This window comes from Rhinolophus hipposideros (assembly GCF_964194185.1).
Source record: "Rhinolophus hipposideros genome assembly, chromosome: 23".
Classification (NCBI taxonomy): domain Eukaryota; kingdom Metazoa; phylum Chordata; class Mammalia; order Chiroptera; family Rhinolophidae; genus Rhinolophus; species Rhinolophus hipposideros.
In genome coordinates, this window is record NC_138069.1 from 15,812,621 (window position 1) to 15,830,117 (window position 17,497).

A 17,497-nucleotide genomic window follows, 5' to 3' on the forward strand; every position below is an offset into this window, starting at 1 on the left:
GGGGCATAGTTAAATTGGGTAGTTTCCGGCTGTTGTTGGACAAAGTAATGTAAGACTCAGCCATTGGGTTCTCCATGAAGTGCCTCGACGTTCCATCATTAGCCCACTTAAAGGGCAGGGCCTCTGCTTGCTGTCTCTCTTTCCCCACCTCGCTTCCATAAACCCAGCTATTTATTAGGTCTGTTTGTCCAGATGAGTGCCCTCAGGGGGTGTTGGTGACACCCAAAACAGTCCTGGGTGTTTGGTGTTTGCATTTGATACACAGTAGGGGGCAGCATAATCTGAGGGTGTCATTCCTCAGACCCAGGCCAACAACTTACTCCTGTTTATTTACACAAAACACACTGCGGTCAGACCTAATCCCACAGAAAAAGCACACAACACTCTGGCCCTTGGTTGGCCATTTCTGGAGAGCCTGAGAAAGTTCAGGCTAGCCTCACAAACACTCTCAGGCCAGAGGGGGATGGGGAAAGCCAACAGGAGAGGAGGTGATCCGGTTGGTTCTAGAGTCAGCAGGCTTTGCTCTGTTTATGTTGATCCACACGGGGTGGGGGTGGATGGTGCATTATAAATGCACCAGCCTCAGGACCCCTGGCCTCAGAACCTAGGACTGCACCCGTCCCAAGAGGCTGTGCAAGCCTCACCAAGATGAAGCTTCCGGGCCAGGAGGAGTTTGATGTCTCCAGTGCTTATGAAAATGTGCCCACAGGAGAGCTGGACAGTGGTCCTGGCTCTGGCCCCAGCCCTGATAGCTCCTCAGACACTGACAACAGGGAACTGGGGCTATCCAACGACCCTCTGCTCTTCATTCAGCTGAATGAGCTGCTGGGCTGCCCCCAGGCGCTAGAATGGAGAGAAACAGGCAGGTAAGTGAGAACCAGGCCAGTTTTATGGGTTCCTTCCCCTCTCCAGGTGGGGCCTCCTCCATGATCCCAGCTCTTCCTGTGGTGGGGTATTCTTACACCCCATCAGGAGTTCCCCTCTGTATCCTATTTCAGGCCCCCAACCTCCATGATGCTCAGCCTTCTCTGAAGTCTAGTTCTGAATTCCCCAAGACCAAGACAAGGGGTGACTGCCCAGGGAGGGGCACACTATGAACCACTGGGCCCACGAATCCCTTATTGCCCTACCTTCCCTGGCTCTTCTGTGTCCCCTCTCCTGGACCTGGGAGAGATGCTCCATATAACACTGTCCACCCCTCTCTACCGCAGGTGGGTGCTTTTTGAAGAGAAGGTAGACATGGGTGCGGGCCGTTGGAGCGCCCCCCATGTGCCCACCCTGGCGCTGCCCAGCCTGCAGGAGCTCCGTAGCCTACTAGCCGAGGGCCTGGTCCTGCTGGACTGTCCAGCTCAAAGCCTCCTGGAGCTCGTGGGTATGCTGGGAGCCTTTGTAGAGAGGACCTGGACAGCCATGCCACAGTTTCCCTAAGATTTTCCCCTAAAGTCTTGGAATTTTCCAGAGCCCACTATACCCACCTTAGGGATTATCCATCCCTGTCACGAAGGCAGGTGGAAAAACAGAATGGAGGAGCTAGTTCACTGGCCCCTGCTTTCCCTGAGACTCCCAGAGGGAGAGGGACCTGGGCAGAAGGGACAGGGGAAGAGTTCGGGGGCAGGGAGCTCTCAGGAAGGGCTGGATCCCCACCTATGTTTTCCAGAGCAGGTGACCAGACTGGTGTCGCTGAGCCCAGAGCTGAGAGGGCAGCTACAGTCTTTGTTGCTGCAGAGACCTCAGCACCTCATCCAGACCACAAGGACCAGGCCCTGTTGGAGTAAGAGGCTCCTCCCTGGGCCCAGGACCAAAAACCCGGGGTGGGAGGGTCCCAGCTCTCCCCAGCACCTTCTTAGACCAGGAGTGGCCTCAACTCAAACCTCAACCCAGGACCCATGGGCAAAAAGAAATGGGGTACTAGTGAGGGGAGAGGAATAGAGAGTCTAGAGTCACAATAGCCAGAGCTCTGTGAAGGGGTGCTCTTGGTAGGCTCTGTGTTGGGAGCTTTGCACATGCGTCTCATTTAATTTTTACAAGCACCCTGTGAAGTAGCACCACAATTATCCCCATTTTAGTGATGAGAAAAGTGAGGTTCAGGGGAGGGAAGGGTGTGCTCCACTTTCACAGATTGTCAGTAGCAAAGCTGGTCAGGGAGCCCTGGAGGATCCATTCCCAAAGCCTGTGCACTTAATCACTGCAAAATCCTGTTTTAAAGGGTCTGCCCATCCAAGAGAGGCTTTTCATGATGAGGAAGCCCTCCTGAAGGAACAGGTTTGTGACCCTTCCTTGGGCAGGACTGGGAGAGGCATCAGGGATTAACAGGCCCACCTTCCACTGGTCTCCTCATCAGTCAATATCCTGCCAACATCCCTCTCCCCAAATAGCCTCTCATCTCTGTGTCTCCTTGCACCCCCATTCAGCGTCAGAACCCCCTGAGACAGAAGCTGCCTGAAGGGGCTGAGGCGGGGTCCGTGCTGGCAGGAGAGCTGGGCTTCCTGGCACAGCCACTGGGGGCCTTTGTGCGACTGCAGGATCCAGTGGTGCTGGGGCCCCTTACTGAGGTGCCCCTTCCCAGCAGGTGAGGCTGCTAAGGGGGAGTCAGGGATTCAGAAGGGACTTTACTGGGGAAGAGAATAGGAAGTCTCTGGTCCAGTTTTCTTAGGGTGTGTCGGGGGTGGTGCTCAGGGGTCTGGGGAGGAGGTAGTGGTCAGGGCTGCAAAGTAGGTGTGCGTGAATATGTGTCTATGAGGGCTGGTAGGGAGGTCACAGGTCATGGCTGCCCTATGGGATAACAGCCGGTGACCCTCTCTGGGGCTTGCTTCCTTCCTCAGATTTTTCTGCCTCTTCCTTGGTCCCCCCACACTGGGAAGGAGCTACCATGAAATGGGCCGGGCAATGGCCATCCTCCTCAGTGACCCGGTGAGCTGGGCAGGTGTGAGTGTGTATATTTGGGTGTGTGTGTGTGTCCATGCATGCACACACATGCTCATGTCAGTGAGTATGTGTGTGTGTGTGTGTGTGTGTGTGTGTGTGTACTGTGTGTGTGACAGTACAGCAGTGAGGCAGAGTGTGGCTTTGTGTCTGCGAGCACGAGGACTGAGGTTTTCTTGGCTACTACTGTAGCCCCCTCGCTTAGCACGGTGCAGGCAACAGCAGCACCTGATAGTTGCCGAATGCCGTGTATTCATGACTGAATGCTTAAGGGACTTGTCTGCCTATGTGACACACGTGTGCCTAGTTTTGAGTCTGTGAAAATGCATGTAAGAGTCCAGATCTGCATGTCCTGCTCCTCTGTGCCTCTATTCCCAGCAATTCCAGTGGTCAGCTCGCCGGGCCAGCAGCCTTCACGACGTCCTGGCAGCCCTGGATGCTTTCCTAGAGGAGGTGATACTGCTCCCTCCAGGTCGGTGGGACCCCACAGCCCGGATGCCCCCGCCTAAATGTCTGCCCTCGCAGCACAAAAGGTATCTGAGGTCATCATCCCATAGAGATCCTGCCCCACAGCCTTGGGTCAAGTTGCACTGTTGAGGAGAGGGGGTCCCAGGAAAGGAATCGGGACTTACTTTGGAACTTGGAGTTCCCCGGCACAGACACGTGCAGCCGCTAGGGGTCAGGGCGAAATAAAGTCGGCGCCCTGCCGACTCGGTCAACCGGGGTTCCCCTTGTCCTCAGGCTCCCCTCGCAAACGCGGGAGGTCCAGGGCCCCTCTGCCCGGCGTGGGGCCCCGGCTGAGGACAGGCACGGCCACCCGCCGCATGCCCCCAGCCCGGAGTTGCAGCGGACCGGCAGGTGAGGCGACTGCGGTGGGAGGGAGTGACCAGGCCACAGGGACAGTAGTGGGTACAGGTGTAGGGTTGTGGGAACCTGGATCACTGACGAGCCACGGGCGGGAGGCTGTTTGGGGGCCTTGTCCAGGACGTGCGCCGGAAGGCTTCGTGGTACCCCAGCGACTTCTTGGACGCCCTGCACCCCCAGTGCTTCTCGGCTGTGCTCTACATTTACCTGGCCACCATCACTAACGCCATCACTTTCGGGGGGCTGCTGGGAGAAGCCACCGACGGTGCTCAGGTGGGTGGGGAGATGTGGGGGGTGCAGGCGCAAGCTTTGGTGTTCCTCCAGCCCTGCCCTTGGCTCTTCCCTGGGAATGGGTGGGCTAGGAGGCTCCCTGGAAGTTTGGGTTCCTGTGCTGAGGACTCCAGGGTTCTGTGCTGACAGGAGCCCCTGTCGGCTTCTAGGGGGTGCTGGAAAGCTTCCTGGGCACAGCAGTGGCTGGAACTGCCTTCTGCCTGATGGCCGGCCAGCCCCTCACAATCCTCAGCAGCACAGGGCCAGTGCTGGTCTTTGAGCGTCTTCTCTTCTCTTTCAGCAGGTAGGACTCCTCACTTCACCAGACACCCTCAGCCTGCGCCTGGCTGAGTCAGTAGGGGAGGGTGGAATTGTCTGTCTCTAGGGGCCCCTGACCCAGGTTAGGGGGCAGCAGAACAGCCCTGCCAAGCCCTGCCTGTCTCTCTCCCTCCTCCCCCACCCAGAGATTACAGCCTGGACTACCTGCCCTTCCGCCTGTGGGTGGGCATCTGGGTGGCCACCTTTTGCCTAGCGCTGGTGGCCACGGAGGCCAGCGTGCTGGTACGCTACTTTACCCACTTCACCGAGGAAGGCTTCTGTGCGCTCATCAGCCTCATCTTCATCTATGATGCCGTGAGCAAAATGCTGAGCTTGACCCGCGCCTATCCCATCCAGGGGCCTGGCTCTCCTGCCTATGGATGCTTCTGTCAGTATCCAGACCCTGGAGGTGGGTGAGGGAAACAGGGGAGCTTATTAGCAAGATGAGGGAGGGAAAGGAGGGAGAGGGCTGTCTCTTTGATATTCCCCATAGTTATGTTCAGCAAAATGCTGAGTATTTATCCCCAAACCAGCAGCACTCTGATTCCAAACCCATTGAAAAATAAGCCAACAGAGCAGGCCTAACACCATCTTTATTTCTGACAATGCTGATAAAAGAATATGGGATATCCATGGGTGAATGGACTTCCTAACTATGGAATCAAAAATAGGTGGACTTCCCCTCCCAGTCATGGCCCCGCTGGGCAGGGACAGTCTTGCCCCAGAGAAGAAGAGTTAAATGCACGCACAGTGCAGACAGCTTACTCCCATGAGAGGGGGAGGAAGGGACAGGGCCAGGCATGCCCAGCTTCTCCGAAACTCACCAATCAAATAAATCGCTGCTCTTCCCCTGGGTCTGAGTGACCGCCCGGAGAGAAGCTCAGAGCATTACGCTGGCACATATCTCTCCACATGAAAGGAAACCAGGATTGGGGAAGAGGAGTCCTCTCAAGAGTGCCAGACTCTGTGCTAGGCATGAACAAAGCTAGTGCTGACCCTGGTAGAAACCCACAGGTTAGTGTGCTCATCCATTGAGCAGACATACGCAGGGCATCTGTTCTGGCCAGTCCTGTGCTGGGCACCAGGGATACAGATAGGTAAGGAATTAGATGGGGTGAGGGCACGAGGCAGTGTCCTGAGGAGCAGAGATGGCAGCAATTGGAGTCAGCAGGCAGATGAGTTAGAAATAAGAACTCTGATTCAGTTGGATCCAGGAGATTAGATTAGGCTCCTGAGGGGCTGGAGAAGGTTCCCAGGGAGGGGCATACCCCCAAATTCTTCTCTGCTTCCCAGGAAATGAGTCTCAGTGGATAAGGACAAAGCCAAAAGACAGAGATGACATCATGAGCATGGTGAGAGCCTGTTCCTAGGAGGGCCTGGGAAAGAAAGGGTGGAGGCCAAAGCAATCAGTGGTTCCTGGCTCTTTCCATCCAGTAAGCTGGAGAAACCTCAGAGGTCCCTGATGCCCAGCTATTTGCTATGGCTGGGGACCCTCTGTCCTGGGCCCTTGGTATTTCAGTGTGAGTCAGTAGATGTGTATTCTGCCACCCATAACCTCATCCCTGACCTCCCCTCCATACAGGACCTAGGCCTGGTCAATGCATCCTTGCTACCTCCACAGGAGTGTGCCCAGCGGGGAGGCCACCCTCGTGGCCCGGGCTGTCATACAGCCCCAGACATCGCCCTCTTGTCTCTCCTCCTCTTCCTTACCTCTTTCCTCTTTGCCATGGCCCTGAAGCATGTAAAGACAAGCCGCTTCTTCCCCTCCATGGTGAGTGTCACGTCTCTTCCTGTGGAAGAGAACTAGCTCTTGGCCTTGGGTCCTGTCTGCAAAAGGGAAGGGGGGCAGAAGGAGTAGGGTGGCAGGCCTGAACCTGACTGAGTGTCCACTGTGTGACCAGATGCGCAAGGTGCTCAGCGACTTCTCCTCAGTCCTGGCCATCCTCCTGGGCTGTGGCCTTGATGCCTTCCTGGGCCTGGCCACCCCGAAGCTCACGGTGCCCAGAGAATTCAAGGTGAGAGCTGGGCGAGGGGAAAGCAGGGCCAGCAGACCCTGGAGGAGGAAGACACATAGATCCCACACTCTCCTCCTCTAAGCTTCCACTTCATCACTCATAAAATAGAAATTATAATGGCCTCACAGAGTTGTTGTGGGGATGAATGAGGTGCTGCTCCAGACACAGAGTGAGCACCGAATACTCGGTAGCTATTATTATATGTATGCAGTTAAGAGGATGGGTTCTGGTCAGCCAGCACTGGGTTTGAGTTCCAGTTCTGCCACTTCCTAGCTGTCTGATCTTAGGCAAGTTAACCCATATTTTTGAGCCTCAATTTATTCATCTATAAAATGGAAATAATCAATAACAATAGTTCCTACCCCACAGGTTGTTTTGAGGTTTAGAGAGCATAGTGTAAAACACTTATCACAGTGCCAGGACTGGCACATTCCAAGACCTCACTAAATGTTAGCTACTGTCAGAGGTTCTCCCTGCCCTTAGCATGGCCTTACCTATTCCACTACTTCAAACACTCGTCTTTGACCCCCCCCCCCCATTTCCTCCCCCTGTTGCCTGCTCTGATCCAGTAAAGCTGGAGCTCCTTCCTAGGGCATGACAGTGCACAGGACAAGGCTTAGCACTGACTTGGCACCTCGACTTTGCCTGTGCAATTCCACACCTCCCCTCCAGCTTCCCCCAGGACAGGACAGCAGGGGGGACTTTAACTGAGGGAGCCTCAGGGGCTCAGAACCTGAGACAGCAACTGGGGCCCCCTCCCCCACCCTGACGCTAGTAATCGGAGCAGACGCAGACACACCCAGCCCTGCCCCAGCCCCAGATCCCGGCAGGTCTGAGCCTGAGTTGCCCCACCCTGAATGATGAGGGGGCTGTGCCTAGGGAGGAGAGCTCTGTACACTTAGAAGTAAGGGCAGGCCTCGTCTACCACCTCCTCGTCTTACAGGGAAAGAGGGACCCTGAGTACCAAAGTCCCAGGCCGCTGGCTCCAGCCCAACCCCCAGGCTGGACCCCTCCTTTTAAGGCACTGGGATGCTTTGAACCAGCTGTGCTCCCACCTAGCGTCCAGGGTCTTGGGGGAGGGTTACAGTAGGGGGGTGAAGGAAGAAAGCCAAGGCTAGGCTGTGCAAGTGAGGTGCTCTTGGGAGACCCTATTCAACCTGTCCATGGGATGCCCTCCCCCAGCCCACACTCCCTGGTCGTGGCTGGCTGGTGTCACCTTTTGGAGCCAACCCCTGGTGGCTGAGTGTGGCAGCCGCCCTGCCTGCCCTGCTGCTGTCTATTCTCATCTTCATGGACCAGCAGATCACAGCAGTCATCCTCAACCGTGCTGAATACAGACTGCGGGTAAGGCCTGCCGGGTAAGACCTTAGGCCCCTGCACCAAGGGACAGAAGCCCCAGGGTGGGTCCCAGGACCCCCCTCCCATCCCAGGGGACTAGCCTAGGCTAGCTTCATCCTCATTGCCCATCACTACCTGCAGAAGGGAGCTGGCTTCCACCTGGACCTCTTCTGTGTGGCGATGTTGATGCTGCTCACGTCAGTGCTTGGGCTGCCCTGGTATGTCTCAACCACTGTCATCTCCCTGGCCCACATGGATAGTCTTCGGAGAGAGAGCAGAGCCTGTGCTCCAGGGGAGCCCCCCAGCTTCCTTGGCATCAGGTGAGGTCAACGTTCAGGAGGCTGGTATGAGAGGTGTGCAGCGAGGTGGGCTAATGGAGAAAAGGCAGTTACTTGGGCAGCTTAAATTCTAAGCTGGTGACTCTCTCACTGCTCCATGATTACTGCAGTGGGGTGAATAGGTGGGTTCTGGACTCTGAGATGGGTGTGTCAGATCTTCCCTCTCTTCCTTCAGCCTAGGACTGGGAGGGCCCTCGAGAAGGGTATCATTGAAGTAAGGGCAGAGGCGGCCCGGGCTGAGGAGCATGAGGTGCCACCTAATAATCCCCGCTCAGTGTAGACTAAGTAACCATCACCAAAATGATTTTGTAACTGTTGGAAACACAATCTGTCCAAAGTATGTGAAATCAACTTTGTAAACTGTGAAATGAAAGTCTTTATGGCAGTGTAAAAATTGCTAATTTTCCATCAAAAAAAAAAAAAAAAGCAGCTATGAACTTGTACCAATGGAGAGGCCTGGGACACCCGTATTGAAGTGCCCTGCCCCTTCCTCTCCACCAATTTTTCACACCAAGCTAAGGCCCGCTCCCTGCCAGGTGACTATTGGTGGATCCCTCCACTTCCCTCCTGCCAGCACCTGTAGTGCTGGCTGGCTTGTGTGTCCAGCCTGGGCACCACGGGGGCCCTCCCAGACCCCGGCTAACTCCTCCTTCTCCCCACAGGGAGCAGAGGCTCACAGGCCTCGTGGTGTTCATCCTCACAGGAGTCTCCATTTTCCTGGCACCTGTGCTCAAGGTACATTTGTTAGACAGGCTGGCGTCGGGGGCAGGGAGGTAAGAATAAATACAGCAAGAACCGACACTGGCTGAACACTTACTGCTCGCCTGGCACTGTGTGCAATTTCCCCATACCTAGTCTCATTCAATCCACACCTTAACCCAGAGAGGCCTATGTCCTTTATGAATGAGGAACCTCAAAGTTACAAAGACCACCAAGAGAATAGTTTCTCAGGTCTGTCAGAGAATTCAAACTCTTCCCCGGTGGGCTTTCTACCCAGTGGACAGGAGGCAGGCATGCCACCACGCCCTGGAGGTCAAGTGCTGCCGTTGCTCCAGCCTCCCAACAAGCCTTAGACTCAGAGTGTGATCGTCACACCCCAGAAAAAGTTTGAGGCAAAAGCCCTTCACTTCTCCCTCACCAGATGTTTACAGAACACATGCTGTGTGCAAAGCTCAGCTAGGCACCTGGGAGCAGTCTGTATGGGGGGCAAGGGGAGGAGAGTATTGAAAAGGAACATGGAACCAAGCGCCCGTCAGCAACACTTACACCAACAAAAATTAAGTAACAAGTAACAGCAGAAAGGTTCAACGAGCCAAGACAGCAACACAGTCAAGGAAGGTGTGGAGAATGGCACACAGGAGTCACCGGCAGGACCACGAGAGGCTAGGGGAGGGAAAGGTCACGGAGGTTGGGTGAGAGTGGAGTAGTTGAAGGAGCCAGATGGACCGGATCAGCTGCTTACCGAGTAGGTGACTCTCATTCAGCAGATATTAACTGAGTGTAAACCATATGCCAAGCACTGTCCCAGGGACTGGGGATAGAGTGCTGATCAAAAGAGATCATCTACTCCTTGCAGTCTGGTGAGAGGAGGCAGATAAAACTAAATACATACATAAATAAATACATAAATACATAAATACACAAATAAATAGTATGATTTCAGACAGTGATCCCTTCTATGAAAAGTAAAAGAGGGAAAGGTGATTACGGGCGCCAGGGGTCTACTTTAGATTGGAGGATCAGGGAAGGCCTTTCTGGGGTGGGGGGTGTCATGAGATGAGTACTGAGAAGTATGAGTAGTGAGAAGTCAGGGTATTTTAGGTGGAAGGAAATAGCAAAGCAAAAGGCCATGCAAGGGGGAGAAGTAAACTTGGGCGTGCTGAAGGAAGGAACAGAGACAGAGAGAACAGAGAGGAAAGTGATAGATAAGATTGGAGAGGTCGGCCAGGTAACGGACAAGTCAGCGGTAGTTTCTCTGAGATCAAATTTCCCCATCTGTCAAATGGAGACAATTATAGAATTGACCTCAGCTGAGTGATGTGATGATTCAATGAGATCAGCCATGCACAGCGGGAAAAGGAAGGGATGGACCTGAGCAGGCTTCGATGCCGGACGCTGGGGTGGGGGCCTAAGGGAGGCACCTGGGCAGCTGGCAGAGATGAGCTCCTTTGCCAGCACTCCGCTTCTTCCTGCCAGTTCATCCCGATGCCTGTGCTCTATGGCATCTTCCTGTACATGGGAGTGGCAGCAATTAGCAGCATCCAGGTGAGGCCATTAAAATCAAGATGCAACCCCAATCCTTCTCCTTTTCTTTCCTGCTGGTACTTCCTGCCTGCGCTTGCCAATTCCCCTCCTGTCCTCTTTTCCTGCTTGTCCTGGGTACAGGGACTCTGCTGCCATGCTCTGGGTGAGGAGACGGCAAGGGAGTCTTCTGACCGCTCCCAACGCTGAGCTGTAATAGCTGACAGTGACACTCTTCAGGCTACCTGAGTACCCTGCTTTCCTCCTCCTCTTGTTCCCCCAGTTCATGAAGAGGGTGCAGCTGTTCTTGATGCCAGCCAAACACCAGCCAGACCTCCTGCTCTTGAGGCATGTACCTCTGAGCAGGGTCCACCTCTTCACAGCCATCCAGCTTGCCTGCCTGGGTCTGCTTTGGATAGTCAAGTCTACCCCTGCAGCCATCATCTTCCCCATCATGGTGACTCAGGGTTGGGTGGTATCCTTGGGGTTCTTGGGAGACTCTGAGCCTGGGAGGGTGGGTAAGGCCTCCACGAGAGGAAGTCTCTTCCTTCTCTCACTTGCCCTGGCTCTGCCTGGTTGGGTATCCTAAGACAAAGAGAGACGGCCAAGGCATGCCTACAGATGGGCTAGGCCTGGGATACCTGATTCAATTCCTTTCCCAGCCTATGTGGGCTGATGAACCACAGGTAGCGGAATAAAGCCCAGAAAAAAAACTGAGGCCCTGAGAAAGGTGAAAGGTAATGCTGTCACTTGTTACTCAGTGAGGTGATAACATAGGTGGTTTCTGGCCTTGTTCTTACTCACTGAGGAAGTTAAGAGCCATGGGCTTTGCAGTAAGATCAACCACATCCCAGCTATGAAGTTCCTAATCTCTCAGGCCTCAGTTTCCTTCTCTGTACAATGGGAATAATTACTATTACTATATCTACCTTTAGGGCTACGTTAGCATTCAGTGAAATGATACACAATGCCTAGGAAGTGCTGAATAGATGTTACTATTGTAAGTGTTCCTGCTGCTGAAACCTTGGGCTTTGTTTCTATCCCTGCAGTTGCTGGGCCTGGTGGGGGTCCGAAAGGCACTGGAGTGGGTCTTCTCACCACAGGAACTCCTCTGGTTAGATGAACTGATGCCTGAGAAGGAGGAGAGCATCCCTGACAAGGGGCTGGAGCCAGAGCACTCACTCAGTGGAAGTGACAGTAAAGATGTGAGCTCCAGGATGGGTCCTCTCAGGAGAAGGGGCAGGAGTGGGAGAGCATGCTTGTCCGGGAGTTATCCCTAAAGTCTACTAGCTCTGTTAAGCCTGAAGATCTGACCAGTCGTCACTCCTCTTAGCTCTGCATTGACACAGAAACACTGAAGGGCTGAGGGAAATCTTTCTTCTTAGGACAGGGGCCCTGGTTTATGAGCCCATGGCGGCGGGAAGGGCTGGGGACATAGCTCTAGTGGGCCTTTTCTCAACCCTGATCTTTGTCTTTGTCTCAATGTGGGTTTATATTATTTCGCTCTCTGGGTCTCTTTTTCTCTTCTCTTCTCTTCTCTTCTCTTCTCTTCTCTTCTCTTCTCTTCTCTTCTCTTCTCTTCTCTTCTCTTCTCTTCTCTTCTCTTCTCTTCTCTTCTCTTCTCTTCTCTTCTCTTCTCTTCTCTTCTCTCTCTCTCTCTCTCTCTCTCTCTCTCTCTGTCTCTGTCTCTCCCTCTCTGTCTCTCCCCAGTTCATCCTGGGATCTCTATTCCACAGTTGGAGTTGATGTATCAGCCGAAGGCTCCAGAAATCAATATCTCTGTGAATTAGCTGGAGTAAGAGTCTGTGGAGACACCAGGAGACTGAGCATGAGGTGAGGGTGTGAGGGACATGCTCCTGGAGTTCAGGGTGGGGGTGAGGGTGGGGGCTCAGACCTTGGAAACCTCCAGTGTGTTGACCAGCCCTGTTTTCTCTTCATGCTTTAGTCCCTCATGAACCCCAGAGTCTGGGAGGGGGTGTAACAGACTCTTCAGAGGGAAGAAGGAAATAAGGGAGGGTACCTGGGCTTGGCTCCCTGCGGCACTGAAGTCTGGCCAGTAGAGGGAGCTCAATGTCACACCAAAGTGGATGTGGCGTTTGGGAGGTGGGGAAGGGAAGAGTGTGATGAGAAAAGAATGGGGAAGAGAGGGAGGAAAGATGTCTTCCAGCTGCTTTCCTTTGCCTCTGAAGGCTCCTCCCAGGGCTGCTGAGAACCACACTCCCTACAAGTGGAGGGACTCTCTGTCGCTTGCTCTCTCTGCCATTCCTTCCTGGCACAGGAACTCTGCTGCCATGCTTTGGGTGAAGAGGGGGAGTCTTCTGACGGTCCCCCCCAATGCTGGGCTTTACTAGCCAACAGTGACACTCTTCAGGCTACCTATTCACTCATTTATCAAAACATTTTCTGAGGACTTATGGAGTATCTAGATACTAGAGACACAATGGTTAAGACAATCATGGACCCTGACCTCAGGAACTTAGAATTCCAGTGGGAAAGACAAACAGGCACCCGTTAGAGTGGGATAGTGTTGGGTGAGGGAAAGCACAGGCTGTGTGGGCAGCGGCCTCTATGCCCTTGGCGGGTGGTAAAGGTGGGGTGGTGGGAGTTGGGAAGGCTTCCAAGAGGAAGTGGTCCATAATTTGAAATCTGAAGAATGAGTAGAAGCTAGCCAGGACAAACTGAGGGTGTAGCATGTGCAAAGCCTGGCAATCCCCCCCCCCCATCAGCTGAACTCTCCTTTGGGCCACACAACACCCTCCTCTCCATGCCTCTCGGAGCCCAAGGGCCCCCACCACTTGCCATAGAAAATTCTAGGGGCTAGAGGGAGAAAGGACAATTCAACAGCTGGCCCAGAACAAGATCCGCTGGGCTTTGCCCTGTTCTTTGCCCTTCTGTGTCTCTGAGCACTTGCTCTGACCTCACCACATCTTCTCTCAGTTCACAGGTGTTTACTCAGGAAGTCAGGACGTTGTTGGCCTTTGGCTTACCTGCCAGATGTGCAGTCAGCTGGGAACTTGGAACAATGGATCAAGACTGGAAGGCAGTTGGCCAAGATCTCAGCCACCCTCCTGAGCCAGGTGGAGAGTCACAGGGAACAAGCAGGTTTGCTCTGTGGTTAGGAAAGACTGATAAGCCAGTGGAACTGACCAGGCTCCATTCACTCTCTACCACATTAAAGGGACGTGAGTCCAGAAGCCCTTCCCATTTGGAACCTTCTGTCCTCACAAATTCTCTTTTACAGAATAGAGGGTTGTTAGGGAACTCTTTTTGGCTTGCAAAAGGGAGAACAAGTTCCTCTTTCCAAAAGAAGTATTCCTCTATTTGAAATAGTTTTCTTCACATATAAAAATAATCTGGGTTTTTTTTTTATCACAAAAGTAAATGAGATTACTGCAAAATGTTGAAATACTACAGAAATGTATAATTTTGAAATGAAAACCATCCTAGAGATAACCAGTGTTCACACTTTAATGTATGTTGTTCAGATTTATTCCAACAGATACATTAATATTTTTATTAAAATGGGATTACACTGTTGAGTTCTACAACATGCTTGTCATTGAATATGCATTGGATATTTTCCCCATGTTAGTATATGTATAATATATATACATATATATTATACATGTAATATATGTATTATATATATCATTCTTTTTGTCGTCTGCATAGAATAAATAACCGTGTAAATTGAAAAGGATATCTTAAATACAAAAGGGTATATAAAATGTTTTCTGCAAAAGCAAGAATTTCTCCAGAGTATAATATACCTAGGAATGAAATTAAGGAGTAACACTAAAAAGAACACTTGTGTATCCAACACTCAGGTTAAGAAATAAGATATTTCTAGTACTTTACAAGTCTCTCTGTATGTTCTTCCCAGATTCCATACCCAATTCCAGGTAAACACTATCTAAATTCTATGGTAATTATTTTATTGCTTTTCCTTATAGTTTTAACATCTATTTATGTGCCCTTATGTATTTATTATTTGGCCTATTTCTGAATGCTATACAAATAGAATCATAGTATATGAATTCTTCTGTGACTGCTTCTTCACTCCACATTGTTTTGAGAATCAATCATGTGGAGGCAGGCAGCTGTAGTTTCTTCATTCCCACTGCTGTATTGCATGCCACTGTAAGACTACACCACAGTTCGATTACCCACTTCTCTGTTGACTCACTGGTGAAGCCCTCTGAACCTGGCCCTTGCTTTGTGGAAAGCTGAAGTTGATTCAATTTCTTTAACAATTATAGGATTTTTTTTTTAATTAAAGACTTTATTTAGAGCAGTTTTAGGTTCAAATTACAGGATTCTCAGGCTCTTTATGTCTTCTTTAGTCAGTTATGGTGAATTGTGTTTTTTTAGGAATCTATTAATTTTATTTCAGTTTTCATATTTATTGACATAAAGTTATTATAATCTTTATCTGCTTAATCTATGCAGCACATTTAGCTACTTAGATATGGTTCCCTTATCATTTTTAATTTTATTGTACATTCTCTTTTTTGTTCTTAATTACTCTTGCCAGAAGTTAGTCTATCTTATTAGGATTTTCAAATAACTAACTTTTGACTTTGTTGATCTGCTCTATTGAATATTTTTCTACTTCATTAATTTCTGCTCTTTATCAGTTTCTTCCATTTTCTCTTGGTTTATTCTGTTGTTTTTCTAACTTCTTAGCTCCTTATTTTGAGCCTTAGTTATTTCCTAATGTAAGCACTACTGCTATAGTTTCCTTCAAAGTACTACTTTACTTGCATCTCACAGTTTTGAAATACTATTCTCATGACCATTTATAAGTATTTTCTCATTTTTACTATGATTTCCTCTTTAACCCAAAAGTTAAGTGTATTTAAAAAATTTTTAAACATAGGTTTTTCCCCACTTAATTATATTATTGTAACTGATTTCTAACTTAATTGCATTTAGAGATTTCTAGGGCTCACTTTATGGCCCTACAAATTTTCATTAATGTTCCATGTGTGGTTGAAAATGTTTATTCTCCAATTTGGGGGAGCAATTTTCTATCTATTTCTATTAGGCCAGGCTACTAATTCTGCTGTACATAATGTTCTATATATTTCATGACTTTTTGGGGGTTTGTTTGAGCTATCAAATACTGGAGGATGTATGTTAATATAATGAAAGTCAATATCTCCTTGTAGATCTGTTAATTTTTGCTTTTATGTCTTTTTAAAAGCTGTGTGATTTGCTTTGTAGTTTAGTATTGGGTGCTTTGTAGTTTAAATTGTTATATCTTCCTGGTTAATTGACCTTTTTCTATTTTGTAATGGTCTTACTTTGTAGTGACCAGTAATGCTTTCTGTTTAAAAGTTATTTGGTCTGCTAGCAGTATAGTTAAATTGGTTTTCTTTTGGTTAGAATTTACCTATATTACATTTTTATATTCTTTGGCTTTTAGTCTGTGTTCTTATATTTTATATGTAAACTATAACTAGCACATAGCCAGATTTAGGTTTTCTTTTTTTTTTTAAATACAATTTGACAATCCAGCTTTTGGCTAGAGAACTCAATACATTTACATTTAGAGTAATTACTGATATATTTGGTTTTGTTTTATTTGGTCTCCTATAATCCTGCTTTTTCTTTCCCAACACTCTAGATTTTTGTCTTGCCTTCTTTTGGATTGATTTAGCTATTTTTGTCTTTTATTTTTCTTTTCCATTTTCCTCACTCTACTCATTTGTGACATGAGAAAAAGGAAAATCAAGGATGACTCCAATGTTTTTGGCCTAAACAACAGGAAGAATGGGCTTGCCGTCAACTGAGTTTATATTTTGTGATTCTAAGTATGGTGCCATTTAGAAAATTAAGTAGAGATGTCAAATAGGCAGCTGGACACGAAAATCTATAAAGTTCATGGGGAGAGGTCTGTGTATCAGTGATAAAAATGTGTACGTTTAGTAATATCAAAATTATATTTAAAACAGACTAGAATAAGATTGCCAAGGGACTGGACATAGTTAGAGATCCAAGGACCAAATCCGGGAACACTCCAGTATTAAGAGGTAGGAGGTTGAGGAGCAACCAGGAAAGGAGGAGACTGAGGAATGGGTGTGACATGGAAGCCAAAACCAGGAGAACATGGTGTCATTCTTGAAATAAAATATTTCAAGAAGTGTTTCTGGCTACAGTTAGTTTTGGGGTCATTCTAACTCCTTACTTTTGTGCCAGTTCATTTATGAATTTTAAAGTTAAAAATTATACTCAATGGGTGGCCAGTTAGCTTGGTTGGTTAGTGCGTGGTGCTGGTAGCACCAAGGTTGCTGGTTCGATTCCTGCATGGGCCACGGTGAGCTGCGCCCTCCTTAAAAAAAAAAAAAAAAAAAAAAAAAAGTTATACTCAACCTAGCATTTTAATTTTTTTAGTTAGGAAGGTTGTTCAGAAATTTTGATCCATACAATGACAGAAATGGAAATTCTGATATTTTTTAACGTTATAAAGAAGGATCCTAAGACAGTCTAAGTATCTACTGAGAGAAATACATATCAAAAGTATTTAAATTTAGATAACTGTGTATTTTACTAATTTCAACAGCATCTACATATTGTTTAAAACATCTTCATTTAGCCATATTTAGACATTCAACAAATACTTATTAAACATCGATAATGTCCTATCAGGTAAGGTTTCTGACTTCATGGAATTTACATTATAGTGAACAAGAGAAGGAACAAGCAAAAAAAAAAAATCCTCAGATAATGGTAAGTACTCTATGGAATTGGGAGAAGACATTACTTAAGATGGATGTTCAGGGAAAGCCTTTCTGAGGAGGTGACCTTTAAGCTGAGACCTGAGTGACAAGGAATCAGCCAAATTATCATCTGCCTGCAGGAAAGGCATGGTAAACACATACATGAATTTAAGTGCTCTACTGTCCCTAGATTGGGAAGCCCTGTAGTAAGGGAAAGATTTTGAGGTCAATACTGGCTTCAAACTTAGCCCTTAGCTTGTTTAGTCCAGGCCATATGAGCCTGCGATAGTCCTTTCCTGGCTCTCACCCACTGGCTTCAGTTTTCTGTCAGTAAAATAGGGCCAAAAGCCTAGATTCTAGAGTGTTGCAAGGGTTAATTGATGCCTGTAACATTCTTTAAGATCTGTAGATGAAAGACAGGGCTCTACAGAGGGTTATTAGAGCCTCCCAAGCCCCAGGGAAAAACTCT

The 17,497-nt window shown here is 49.2% G+C and overlaps 1 protein-coding gene across 3 annotated transcripts; it reads left to right on the forward strand.

The window, feature by feature from the left end:
• The first annotated feature begins 599 nt into the window (after positions 1-599).
• SLC4A9 (solute carrier family 4 member 9) lies at positions 600-13,934 on the forward strand. 3 transcript variants are annotated; one of them, XM_081035546.1, is made up of 22 exons: positions 600-866; positions 1,212-1,372; positions 1,658-1,771; positions 2,207-2,262; positions 2,412-2,569; positions 2,823-2,910; positions 3,301-3,455; positions 3,664-3,780; positions 3,885-4,059; positions 4,227-4,360; positions 4,521-4,783; positions 5,668-5,726; positions 5,957-6,145; positions 6,276-6,389; positions 7,572-7,733; positions 7,869-8,047; positions 8,728-8,800; positions 10,262-10,330; positions 10,590-10,763; positions 11,356-11,511; positions 12,043-12,139; positions 13,244-13,934. In XM_081035546.1, exons 1-21 carry the CDS (start codon positions 649-651, stop codon positions 12,094-12,096), a joined length of 2,868 nt encoding a protein of 955 aa, XP_080891672.1. In that variant the 5' UTR covers positions 600-648; the 3' UTR covers positions 12,097-12,139; positions 13,244-13,934. The 3 variants fall into 3 exon arrangements, with proteins under 3 accessions (XP_080891672.1, XP_080891673.1, XP_080891674.1); XM_081035547.1 differs by having other exon boundaries at positions 5,996-6,145; XM_081035548.1 differs by lacking the exon at positions 10,262-10,330.
• Positions 13,935-17,497: the final 3,563 nt, after the last annotated feature.

Coding starts and splice junctions, on each gene's coding strand:
- SLC4A9 (XM_081035546.1), top strand. CDS start 649: ATGAAGCTTCCGGGCCAGGAGGAGTTTGATGTCTCCAGTGCTTATGAA. Junction 867..1,211: donor GAATGGAGAGAAACAGGCAG/GTAAGTGAGAAC, acceptor TCTCTACCGCAG/GTGGGTGCTTTTTGAAGAGA. Junction 10,764..11,355: donor CCATCATCTTCCCCATCATG/GTGACTCAGGGT, acceptor CTATCCCTGCAG/TTGCTGGGCCTGGTGGGGGT.